We start from the raw sequence: 13,583 nt of genomic DNA on the forward strand, positions 1-13,583 counted from the left end.
TCCTATGGACAGATGAGACAAAGATCAACTTGTACCAGAGTGATGTGAAGAGAAGAGTATGGAGAAGGAAAGGAACTGCTCACAATCCAAAACATACCACATCATCAGTGAAGTATGGTGGTGGTAGTGTCATGGCGTGGGCATGTATGGCTGCCACTGGAACTGGTTCCCTTGTATTTATTGATGATGTGCCTGCTGACAAAAGCAGCAGGATGAATTCTGAAGTGTTTCGGGCAATATTATCTGCTCATATTCAGCCAAATGCTTCAGAACTCATTGGACGGTGCTTCATAGTGCAGATGGACAATGACCTGAAGCATACTGCGAAAGCAACCAAAGAGTTTTTTAAGGCAAACAAGTGGAATATTATGCAATGGCCAAGTCAATCACCTGACCTGAATCCGATTGAGTGTGTATTTCACTTGCTAAAGACAAAACTGAAGGGGAAATGCCCCAAGAACAAGCAGGAACAGAAGACAGTTGCAGTAGAGGCCTGGCAGAGCATCACTAGGGAGGTAACCCAGCGTTTGATGATGCCTGTGCATTCCGGACTTCAGGCTGTAATTGACTGCAAAGGATTTGCAACCAAGTATTAAAAAGTGAAAGTTTGATTTATGATTGTTAATTTGTCCCATTACTTTTGGTCCCTTAAAATGTGGGTGGCAGATATACAAACTGCTGTAATTCCTACACCATTCACCTGATTTGTATGTAAATACCCTCAAATTAAAGCTGAAAGTCTGCAGTTAAAGCACATCTTGTTCATTCCATTTCAAATCCATTGAGGTGGTGTATAGAGCCAAAAAAATTTGAATTGTGTCGATGTCCCAATATTTATGGACCTGACTGTATGTAACACAAAACACTGAATATAACTGATTGGTGAGATCTGAACCAATGCTGATTAGGTTACTTCTGTAAGGAACCGGATAATTTCCACTGGTTGTCCACTTAACCTGTCCACCATTACAGTGTGATAAAAAAAGCTTAATTGCTTATATAGAGAAGTATGGAGGTTGGGCCCAGACAAAACGTGTCATTTAGAACAGAAATGAGAGATCAGCCCTAGGTAGTGCAAATTCTAGTATTTTCATGGCAATAACTGGCGTGGCACTTGTACACCCGTTCTAAGAAATCTTTTCTTTTATTAACAAAAATGTTTTCAGGAAAATAATTCAAAAGTTTATACAAAACGTCTTTTATAAAAGACAGTTATTTACAAAATTCATCATTAAAAAACCTAATTAGATAACTTTCATAAATGGGGCTCTAATAAACGTAATTTTATTTCAATTTTTTCACATATGTACATTATTTCAATGTATTCAGCTGGATTGTAAATTATTTTACAATGCAGGCTTTTCACTCAAGAATCATACATGAAAAAATAAAAAGCAAAAACTAAATCACAAATACTACCCTTGAAAATTTCAGTAACACTTAAAGCACTCGTATAATACATTAGATACCTTCATAATGCATTATAATACATTCATATGGTATTACAGACATGGCTATAACTATCTATAAAAAAACATAACACGTTGTAACCATGTTTATTATACATTATGAATGCTCTGCGAAGCTCTCATCTATAATGCACTATAAATACCTTTGTAATACATTATAATGGCTTATACTGACCATTATGATACTTTATGAATGCATTATAATGCATTATGAAGGTATCTAGAATGCATTATGAAGATTGCTTTAAGTGTCACCAAAATTTTGAATCATTTTTTAAAAATTTAAATGAAAACATTATTTGCACATTTTCAATAAGCCGTACAATTATATGAATTGTTTTGCTCTGCATTTTATGATATTTCATGATGAATGTTTAATATTCTGTTAAAATCAAGGAATTTTGAAATTATGAAATGAAGATTTACGTGATAAATGTATTATAAACCTTTTTCCACTTTCACATTACATGTAATACATTAGAAAAAATGTGAACATGAAAAAAGTTTCAATTCTGGTAATGCGACACATATTAAAATAGATTCATGATGCATTTAAACAAGTCAAACTTCTGTACGAGGTGGCTCAATTAATGAAATACTTACGTTTGTATAGGTTATGTAAGTGTTTAGGAAACATAGCTTCACCTTCCATGTGCAGACCAGCAGATTTTAACATAATAAATCATGCACCGATGAGAATGAAATGCAGTATTTTTAAGTAGAGCATTCCACTCTACTGTAACCTATTATGCATTTAAAGTCCAACAGCGTATCGTTTGAATCTGCTAGACTTATAGATCCTTTATTATTATTATTATTATTATTATTATTATTATTATTATTATTATTATTATTGCTGATGTTGATGTGGTTAATAATAATAATGATGATGGTGATGATGATGATAATTTATTTTCCTCTTGAGTGAGAAAAGTCTCCATTTGACATTGTACCCAGGGTAAGAACTCAAAGCAGTTCATATGCCATTGATCTATCACTTTGTAATCAGATGAACAGACTAAAATCTTAACAATTACCTTGTCACAGGAAAGATAAAAGAAATGTTTGACTTCATCAGGACAAAGAAAATTTAAGGACAATTTCTGAGACTGCTCAGTGAACTATAACAAAGAAAATAAGGGTCATTTTTCCTGAAGCAACCGGATGGTCTCGTTAATGATGAACTAAAACAGAACAGGTGTTAACAAAGAAACGATCATTAGAACAATGCTTTCTATGATAGAACTAAGAGGAGGTTTATAAATTCTATAAACAATGCTGACCCTACACAAAATTACAACACATTCGTAAGCAGATGGAATTAAAAAGACCTAGATGTTTATATATGCTTTAAAGATTATTTTAAGCTTGCTTTAAACCCCTATTTATAATATTGCTCTAAAATTTTTTAATTGTGGTACTTAATTCCAATGCTTTCATAAATTGGCTGAAACAGGTTACAAGAGAGAATTGGCTGATAACTACATTTTTGTGGGTGGACTCACTGTATATATGTTCACACTGAGGATATAACCTTCCAGCCAAATGAATCCTGGAGACTGAAAAGTTAGGAATTATCCAAGAAGCTGAAAGGGGTTTGAACTGGAATTGAGCCAAAAAACTATTTTCATTTCTTCTTCTTTATCACTCTTTCTTCACTGAGAGGCACCGAACACATGTTTTGCATTTCCTGTGTCCTCCTTGCAGCTGTGTACATATTAAAGCGTGCCAATTCCGTCCGACAGGAGCCTACTGTCCCAGGCTGAATCTGGCCAACTCAGGCCAACAACCATCTACACCCCTCAGTTTCCAGTGAATCAAACTTTGAACTTGAAAAATATCTCTTATCAACTGAATATGTGTCCTTTGAAACAAACACAGTCTATATCATATTTGTGAACAAATGATGGTTCTTAACTCTAAAAGTATAAAGAAATATCCCATTCAAGTAGTGCAAACACTCTAGTTGAGTGCTGTTTCATGTCATACACAGCTTGGAAAGCCTATAGTCAATGAAAGAATGAATGAAACATGAATGAATGAATGTTTCTCAATCTTGAATCAAAGAATCTTTCTTTGACATTTTAACATAGGAAACAAAAAATTAAGGACATTAATGGTTTTGGCATTTGGGTGTTCAACTGTGAAATGTTTTGTAATTGCTATTCAAATTAATTGCATCCAAGAAGCTAGTGTGAACAAATTACATTTTATTAATTAATTTTCAGGAAGAGGTGATGACATGACACACCTAGTAAGTGCTTCCTGAGTTACATGCCTGTTGGGAAATGTACAGACACAAACATCTTCTTCTCTAGCGGCAGACAGCATGTACTGATGATACCATTTGTCTGCACTATACGGACTGTTAGATGTGCATTTGGTACACAAAGGAAATCTCAGTAATTGTTAATAAGATGTTTCGAGGGAAAAAAACAGTGTGGAGGAAACATGGGAAAAAAACAATTTTTAAAAAAGCTATTGTGATGAAGGACCATGAAATGACATATAACAAAGGTAAATATTGTGGCGGGAAAGAAATGATGTTTGTCATCGCACTGCGCCCAGCTCCCTGAGCGACCTGTGAAAGCTGCATTTGAGCTATGAATTCCATTACATGCAACTCATTTATTGCAGGGCTTTGTCTTCTTAAACACCCTGTTCACATATCTAGTCTCCACATGGGCAACAAAGAAGGCTACGTAGTTTCAAAGGCTGAAGCATCCTGGTGGTCCACCTACAGATATAATGCAGCAAGAAACCAGACAAGGAATAGGATGTGGAGGGCCAAACAGCCTCCCTCTGACTTCCAGGATAATGTGAAAGTGTCTTTACTATATCTGTCATATCAAGATTTTTAGCGGTCTCTCCTCGCTGTCAGAAGCGTCCATCACTTTACGAAGGTTATAGGTAGTAAAGTTCCTTGAAAGTATATGAACCACTGCTAAAAACGTCAGACTTTATAGTAGATGTTCGCCGGGCTCTGTGGGGGCATCTCTTGGACAATGTAGACTGGATGACCATAGTCACCGCTCACCTTCTCATAATGGGGGCAGTAGTTGTTTTCTGTAGTCCGTAACGGGATGATGATGTCGCTCGGCTCTGAGCCAGCATTCCCTGAGCACTTGGGACTGGCAAGTGAGCTGAGCGACAAGGCTGCTGAGCGCTGCTGAGTGTGCTTTCTTGCCCGCTTCCTGATCTTGATGAGCAGAATGATCAGGATGATGATGAATAGGAGGAAAATCACACAGCCGGCCCCGATAGCAGCAAACAGCGCAGGCTTGGAACGAAAGATGCTCTCTGCCGTCTTGGACTTCTTATCCTGGTTGGTAGTATCTGTTTGGAGAAAAGATAGAATGGAAGAGTTAGTTTTATTGAGATATGAGCCATATGATCGTGATTTATTTTGGAAAAATGGAAATTAACAGCAAATAGCAAATAAAACTACAAATAGCTGAAAAAAGTACAAAAGAAGGCATTCGCTAAATTGATTTCCTTCGAAATCTTTCCTTACTCATTTCTGTATGCAGCTCACGAGTATATTATGATCTTTCACTAGGCGATTCCAAAATTATATTTGTATATCAACAAAGATTAAATACAGTACAGAACAATTTATTCTCACAATGAAGGTTAAAGCTCTCTTAAATGACAAGGATGTGCGTTAAAATTCATCCATCAATTTTCTAACCATCTATCATGGCCCGAGTCATGCAGATATGCATTGTAATTTCATCCAGAAAGCAATCAAATCTTGGATTGAATTCAGTAGTATGTTTTAATTAATCAATCAATAAATAAATCCATCCATCCACCATCAGCCACGTCTGCATGTTTTTCTCATCTGAGCTTGATAGAGAGTTAGATCACCTGCAGGGTCATGAGCTGGAGGTTGTGATCTTGACATGCTACATTACATTCTTCATTATTTAACTAGCATCCTTTAGTCTTTGGCGGCTGTCAAGTGGTTATTTTTGCATCTGATCTTAAAGCAACTGTCTTGATATTTCTATTTTTTTTTCTTTTTGTTTCTATCGCTGCTAGAAAAAACATATATGACACAGACGAGATGCTGAAATGGATCCCATTACATTCCCAAGGGAAATTACCTTTGAAATTCTCACAGAAACTCAGCTTGATCCAAAAAACAGATCTTAATTGAGGCTTGGAAAAGTCTCACTTTATCTTCATTGCAGGATACTTTGCAATTAGATTATTCAAACATGTAAACAGCCCCTTCTTCACAATGCAATTGATTATATGCATAATTTCAGTATAAAATTTCAATTATTTTTAACTGATATTTCTATTTTAAATAGCAATATGTCCATTACATTTCCTTTACTTGAAGCTTCATTATCTCTCCTGACCCAAAACCTAACCCTGTGGGTCATTGTAAAAGGGGTATAATCTATTTCAGCTATTTGTCACAGAAACATACTCCACAAATGTAACTGAGAGGCCAGTGCTATATAACTATTAAAGAGTTTTATATATATGTATTTTGTTTTGATCACGGCTGAGTTTCCAGCCTTATTTCGTTGCATATGAAAAGCATACTGACAAAAGCCTGATGTTGGTTATTCCTCACATCACCACGAAAATTGTAGAAATAGAAAAAAAACAATATATTTTTTTAATAATTAACAATTTTGTATGCACATTTTTGGCAGTTTAACTGGGTAGAGTCTTTGCACGCATTTGGCTGCTTTTCAATACCAGGACTGTGCAGACAGCCCTGATGAACTGCACCTTTTATTACATTCCACTGCACCCAGAGGTATGAAGAAACTTAGGCAAGTTCTACCTTACTGCTTGTTGCAGCAACATTTCACTTCCCTAAGAGTAACTGGACACACAGGACAGCTGAAAACATGCTGAACATCAATAGAAATGGCTGCAGAAACCTTTGATCCAAAAGTGAACCACACTCAGAGAATCTTGGCAAAAGCCCAAGAGAGGAAAGAAGGAACATCTTACACATCTGATTTACATTTGTCCCCCCCGATTTCCCAGAGATTGGGGAATGATGATTTTTTTTTAAAAAAAACCTTCTTCAACTTCAACATTTTTCTTCTTAGTCTGACAAAAAAGTTCTCACTTAGTAAATTAACCTTGGACAGTATACACAGAAATGAATATGCCCAGAATGCAAATGCCAGGAATACCTTATTTTGCTGAATGACTTCAGTGGTGCCTGATAATCTTATCCGTAACCCCATCTTACTGTAGCACCACTGCTATGAATTTTAATTTTTTTCCTCACCAGACTCGAGTAGCATGTCAATATGGAATATCAGTCAAACTAATTACGAAAACTGCAGCAGCAGACATTCTTGTGACCCATAAATTATGTAAAGTTCACACATCAAATAAAAAGGACTCATAATTATAAAATCAAAGAATGCTGAAACTGATGTGACTGATGAGTCCAAAAAACAAAATGCACAAGGTCATAGAAAAATGGCAGCTACAGTGTGACGAGGTGAATGGAGCGATTCAGATGAGAGGCTTTGTACTTACGAATGCTGAGCATATCCAGGCCTTTACTCCCTCAGCCGAACAATGTAACTCATGTAGCTAATATATTTTGTGTGTCTGTATAACCACACCTACATTATATCCTCTTCTCTGTTACAATAATGGCGTCTCAAAAAAAGCTGGAAATTCAGTTTTAATCAGAACTATACGATGTAAGTGCTTCCAGACGTATCACTTGGAAAGTGGTGCTATCCTTCAAGAAAATGACGTTCTCACCTTTATTGCCCTGATCTGCTGACATATCCTTCTGTCTGTTCTTGGCTGGGCTGCTAGTGGAGTCCTTTGTTTTGCCTTCATAGTCTTTCCTCGGCCTTTCGGTATTCACTGGGTCTGGGAGTACTGTGTTTGGGTCTGCAACAATAAAAGATTATTGCAATCAATGCATGCTTTTTGTTTTATGTATGGACGTTGTTAAACTTAAAGTGCAGTATATACCATTAATTTCAGCAGCATTATGAATCAAGTGAAATGCTTTTTGATGCAAATGCTTTTTGCAATAAAGAGCTTGAAGTATTATTATATTCAGTGTTATCATAAGCAAATACATCAACGCACAAATATCATAACCATAAAACCTAAAATAACTAAATAAACCTAAAATAATGCATTTAAGTGTAATTTATTTCAGTCTGTATTTTAGACCCATGAATTAAAAGGATAATGGGGATGAATATTAAATTTGACCCACTCCTCTTGAAAAATCCTTTTCAGCTTCCATAGTGTCCCAACTTGAAGGAAGAAGGACTCGAGGAAAGGGGTTGTAGCAAAACAAAAGGGGGGTTACTGAACTCAAAAGAACAGAGACTGGAAATAAATGGGATTGTGGGGGGTCACAAAATGAGAGGAGTGGAACAAGGAAGGGCACGGGCAACAAGGTTGTCAATGACTGGACTGGGGAACACAGGGCTGGGAAGCACATATTTATAGGACTAATCAGAAAACTAACGAGAGGCAGCTAGGAGTAATTTCCACATGAGGGTTACGAATGAGAGGGGTAGTTGTAGCATGTTAGGGCAATGACAGGGAGGAGACGGGCAGGTTTATGAAATAGTACTTCTAAATTCATACAGTAGATCAACCAATAACCTTGCCACGATCGTCCTGAATGAGCACATCATATAAACATACTACAAAATATAGACATTCACCATAATTTAATGTATAATTCATTATTTATGCTTTTTAAAATATTTTTATGTGTTTTTATGTGCTTATTTTACATAAAATATGTAAACACTAAATGTTATCATAGCCTTCTACATAGTCGAATTGACTTGATAACCATTTGATTCATCAATACAAGTGAAGCCAAAAGTATGTAAATCAGGAGCCAGATTACAATGAAAACAGATTACCCTGGATGGCATGGATTGCAATTTCACAATGCAGATTATCTGACTTGTGATGAGCCAAAGGACATTAACACATATCACCCACAACAGTGTTTAAGTACTTTAATATGGTGTTTTAAACGGAGGCTCCATTCCCTTTGATAAAAAAAATTCTGCTCAGATAACGTAGCTTTCTGTTAGTTGTGACGCCCGCTCCGTCCGCTGCTCGTGTGTGCCACGCCCCCTGATTACCCACGTGTGCTTCCCTGATCGTCTCCAGCTTTGTCCATTTACTTTGCTTTATTTAAGTCCTGGTCTTACCTGTTTGCCTTGTCAGTCATTGATGTTAGTCGCGTCAGATGTTCCCTGCCTCCATTCCCCCGAATCCTTTATTAAATCCCCGTTTTCCCCGTAATTCGCCTGTCTGCCTGCTTCCTGTCTGCTCGCCTGCCCGTTCGCCTTACCTGCTTCCAGCCTCGCGTGACATTAGTATTGATATATTTATTTGTTTACAATTAAATGTGATTTAAAAATGAATTCACAACATCTCAGTAGCTAGGCTTAGGAAATCTTTAACTGACACTGATTTCTTACCACAGCAGTTTGCCTCGCTTAGTCTTTGGGGGACAGTGATTGAGTTGGTTAAAGGATAGAAAACCTCACTGAGACTGAAACAACATAACATGAAAGCAGTGTTCATAGCCTTCTGGCATATTTAGAAGGTCAACAAGAAAGATTCACTAATACATTTGAATTTGTTAGGCTATTTAGGAATATAAAATGTAGCTGTGTTTGTTAATAAATTGAAATTTGAGTCATCTAGGGCCCATTTTTGGTCAAATCACCCTTTTGCTGGGGGTGTGTGGAAGTCTAGTTGGAAGTACCCTTTGCGGACGAGAAATTCACCTCTTGTTGACGTGGCAGGAAAGGTTCTACTTAAGTGATGACTTCATAAATAGAGGCGGAGCATGGTAAGTCACTGAGGATGCAAGTGGGTCCCAATACGCTTTTTTTCTGTGCTACTTTTCTCGCGTAGTCACTTGTTCCTTCCCTCATCAGCTTCAACTTTTAGACATCAAGTAATTTAGGTAGGGAGCGAAGGAGCCTGTATGTTTCGATTTTAGCTTTGAATTTTGGGATTCTGTGTAACGTCACAACCTAAACTCTTACATTGTTTACAACCAGAAAGGAATATTATAGGCCTCTCTTAAAAATCTTTGTTTATCCTATTTGGTATCTAATTACTGCACCCGTTAAGGATTAAATAAATAATAATACATTATGACTTTAGATATCTTGCAAGGATTTGCAGATAACAAAATACATTTGTGGTTAAATACAGCTACCCACAGCCATAAGCACTCATATTTCACCGATTTCAAATAGGAGAAATAACTCACTCTGACCAACTTTCATGATGATCTTCATGGAGTGGGTGCTGCACACTCCACCTTCCCTGTTCTCCAGCCCTTCCAAGGTCCCGTTCGATGTAGCTGCAATGAGTGATAAACATCCTGTTAGTGGATACTCAAGAAATAATCAGAATCATAGACAAACTAGTCTGGTAATTACTGTACGACAGGCAAATAAACACACAGGATATATATATATATATTGATAGAAATCAGTAGAACAACATCTCCGAAAAACATTGACAGTCAGTGGTGTCGGAAGGTGTTATACTCTACTGGATAACCAAAATGTTCCCACACCATTGAAGAGATTGTGCCAGGGGGGCTGCAGTCTCAGGGATATCATTCATCTTGGGCTATTGAATTAGCCTAGCTTTTAGCACAGGCATGATCACTCAGTCACCAGTGGACAAAAAGTCATGTGATGCATGGAGTTGAACGACAATAGAAGATGTGTAATATTTACAAAATGTACAGTTTGCCTTTAAATAGCATAATATTTTCATGATGACTTCCTCCATTTGTTCCTCCTGCAGCTGGAGACGGCAGGCGGAGCTGAGGCTAACTGTTATGACCGGCACGTCACCCCAGAATATGCCGCACTGGGGGTATTCATCCATCGAGAGACTGACAAGCTGCACCTGCAGCAGCAGGTTGGCACTGGGTGGGACATGGAGCTTCTGTCTTCTGGAACTACGATACGAGATTGTGAACGTTTGTATCAAGGTTTTGGTTTCAGAACCAATGGGGTTGAAATGGGGAGACGCCAAATGGGGTTGAAAGTGGGCTGAAGAGTTCAGTTGCCACTGACATTTTTGTCATTGAAACTTTGCACCACTGGAATGCAGACGCTTTCAAGGAAATTTCGAAAATGTGGATTTTTAAGAAGGAGTTAAGTGTCACTGAATCTGCCATTTTTGTTTTCTCTCTGCTCCTTATTTCCTTTCAATTTCAGTCAGTCAGTTTTCTTTTGTATAGCACATTTTCACAACATCAACTTGTCTCAAAATGCTTTACATTATCCCTCCCCAAAGCTCACTTCCTTGATCTAACTCTTCCCTACAGGAATGTACCAAACAATTGACCAGGCGAGTTTTGTCAGCAGCAATTACAGCAAGCAGAAAATGCCAAGGGCTTAACTTTCTTTTTTTTCAAGCCCTGTAATTAGTGCCAGGGTGGCACAGTAGGCTAAAAACCTTCTCTTAGAGCAGGAGTTTTCTAAAAATCAAACACCATTGAGAAGCTCCTGGTAAGGGGGGGGGGGGGGGGGGTTCGGTTTTAGCGCTGTTAGTTTTGCATGTTGTAAAAGGACATCCAAAAACAAGCATCCCTTATCCAATCTGGAAGAAAACAACACAGGCATTAAGTTCATAATGATGTCAGAGGAGCGTTCCTGCTCATGAGAAATTTACTGCCTGTTCCCTACGGTCTCTTTTACGACTCCATGGGTATTTCCACTCCTCCAGAAGTCCTCCATCTTCCCAGCCTTGCACCCGTTCCCACCTTTTGACGAATGACTGCCTTATTAAACTGCCCAGAATCCACCCTCATTAGCCAGTGTAAAAGTGTACTCATTTAAAAAATAAATGTTCCGCTAATAAGATCCTACTCCATAATAATCAAAGCCCTCTCTGTGCTGCAGTGGCACCAGGGCAGGCGGCAAAGAGAACCGGTCTCCTTCAAGGAAGCTGTATCCCGCTAGACAAGTGCTACCTCCATGACATACGGAGCGGCAGGCTTGATAACCTTGTTTCTCCTTGCGTTTTCTCATTATACCCGACTCCCAGCATTCCATACTCTGAAGTTTTCCATAAATGCCCCATAAAGCGTGTAGAAAAGGCCTTTGAAGATCAGACACTTTTTCCATGTGTACCCTCACAGGAGGTGACATAGTAGAGCACAGTTTGCTTCACAGCTTTTGCACCTAGACGGATTGAGAGATTACAGAAGATCAATTAAAGGCATGAGAAAGCCAGGAATACTTTTTTGCTCCAGACACGATGAATTACTTTATTTACGATCATGTTTTTTGATAAAGCTAGGTGTAAAATAAAAAAGCATGAACGGAGATGTCAGTACAGCATAAACTGACAAATTGAGTAATATTTGTATGTGTGTAATATTTGTATTATTTTTCTTATTTTTGATAATGGCTTGATGGCCAAATCAAATTTGTATTCCTTGCTTACACTCTAACACTAGGACACCAAAAAAAAACAAAATCTCTGCAAACCAAGCTCCACTTTTTGCGGGTGGATTGAACGGACAGCTGTACTGCTAGCCTTATCTACTGTAAGTAGCTATTTTCATTATATTTTTAAAAGACAGCTAGACAGAAACTGCACATACAGGTGCGAATATCATGTCAGAGAGCAGTACAAAAACGTTTAGGTGTATTACAAGGACATCATCACCTCGGCCATGTACATTTTAGCAACGATACACCAATAGCAAATGAAACCTTTAAAATGTTCCCAGGGGCCCTATTGTTCATAATGGGCTGGTACTCGAAAACAATCACTGATTCAATATGTGGATAAAACTGTTAGCTAAAATGAGTAAAAGTAGCCCAATCAAGAAAAATAAATACAGGATATGTGTTACTTAGCACCCTGTCTCCATTATGTTATTTCATATTGATGATGCTAAACGGCATTTACATGTATCTCTTTCCAAATGAGTTGAGTTTTCAATGTTAGGAAAAATTAAAAGTGGCAACACAACTATTGGTTGTTTGATGGACATTAAAGGCAGGATTGGATTTTGGCTTTCTGAAATAATCTGGTTCCTTGACAACAATCTCTGGAGCTTCCCATTGTTCCACTGGTTACATGGCGCTCCTTTCTTGGTGCGCGATCTCTCCCATTGCATCACCGCTTAATGGGGAGGTAGAGAAAGAAGAGTGCGTGGCTCCCACTTCGTATTAGATCTAAGCGCACAAGAAATGTAAAGAAGAACAATCAATAGCTAACACCAATTAACAAGAGAACAAATCATGCTTTAGTTTCCCAAATGCTTGTTTAACGGTCTATTTGCAGACAGGAGGGTGTTGAGCAGAAGCGGATCAGCAGCCTGAATGATGTCACCACTATTAAGATGCATGATTCTGGGATAGATGCCAGATTCCATCTAAATAGTCATGCACAAAACCAGGGGGGTTGTGGTAGTACTAAGCAGCAGGATGGTTCAAGATGACCCCACTGAATCACAGCTATGTTACATTGTACAAGTTGGACCACGGAGTGAAATGAAAACAAAACCAAAAAAAATGCATCAGGCATATTGAAGAAGAAATATATTTCAGTTGAATCATACATAAGAACATAAGAAATTTACAAACAAGATTCGGCCCATCAAGCTTGTTTTTGGGAGAGCTTAACTAATAGCTCAGAATTGTTAGAATCTTATCTAGCTCTGATTTAAAGAAACCCAGGGTTTTAGCTTGTGCTACACTAGCAGGAAGACTATTCCGTACTCTAACTACGCGCTGTGTAAAGAAGTGTTTTCTCAAATTCAGTTTAAAATGTTCTCCCGCTAATTTCCACCTATGGCCACGAGTTCTAGTATTTAAACTAATACTGAAGCAGCCATTTGGGTGAACAGCATCCAGACCTGTCAGAATCTTCCTTCGAGTACAGTAATCCATTTCTTGACTAACACAAGAAATATATACTTTCAAGTTGAATATTACTCTCAAAATATAAGTAAGACTCAAAACATGTTGTTATGACCAGCACATCACCTAAGAATATTTTTATATAAATATATAGCACTGGGGGGGGTATCCATACTGGACTGGTGCCAGCCGGGTAAATAATGGTTGTGTTTGG

At 37.9% G+C, this 13,583-nt stretch overlaps 1 protein-coding gene across 1 annotated transcript in view; it reads right to left on the reverse strand.

The window, feature by feature from the left end:
- Positions 1-1,125: 1,125 nt before the first annotated feature.
- The window catches only part of LOC125712649 (ephrin-B1-like), a 58,318-nt gene continuing 45,860 nt past the window's right edge, over positions 1,126-13,583 (reverse strand). The window contains exons 3-5 of the mRNA XM_048982932.1: positions 9,742-9,834; positions 7,227-7,361; positions 1,126-4,805 (exon numbers count right to left, since the gene is read on the reverse strand). Of these exons, the coding sequence (XP_048838889.1) occupies positions 4,423-4,805; positions 7,227-7,361; positions 9,742-9,834 (611 nt within the window). The 3' untranslated portion in view covers positions 1,126-4,422. The remainder of the gene's footprint in view (positions 4,806-7,226; positions 7,362-9,741; positions 9,835-13,583) is intronic.

The sequence above is a fragment of the Brienomyrus brachyistius genome, chromosome 18, assembly GCF_023856365.1.
Source record: "Brienomyrus brachyistius isolate T26 chromosome 18, BBRACH_0.4, whole genome shotgun sequence".
NCBI lineage: Eukaryota > Metazoa > Chordata > Actinopteri > Osteoglossiformes > Mormyridae > Brienomyrus > Brienomyrus brachyistius.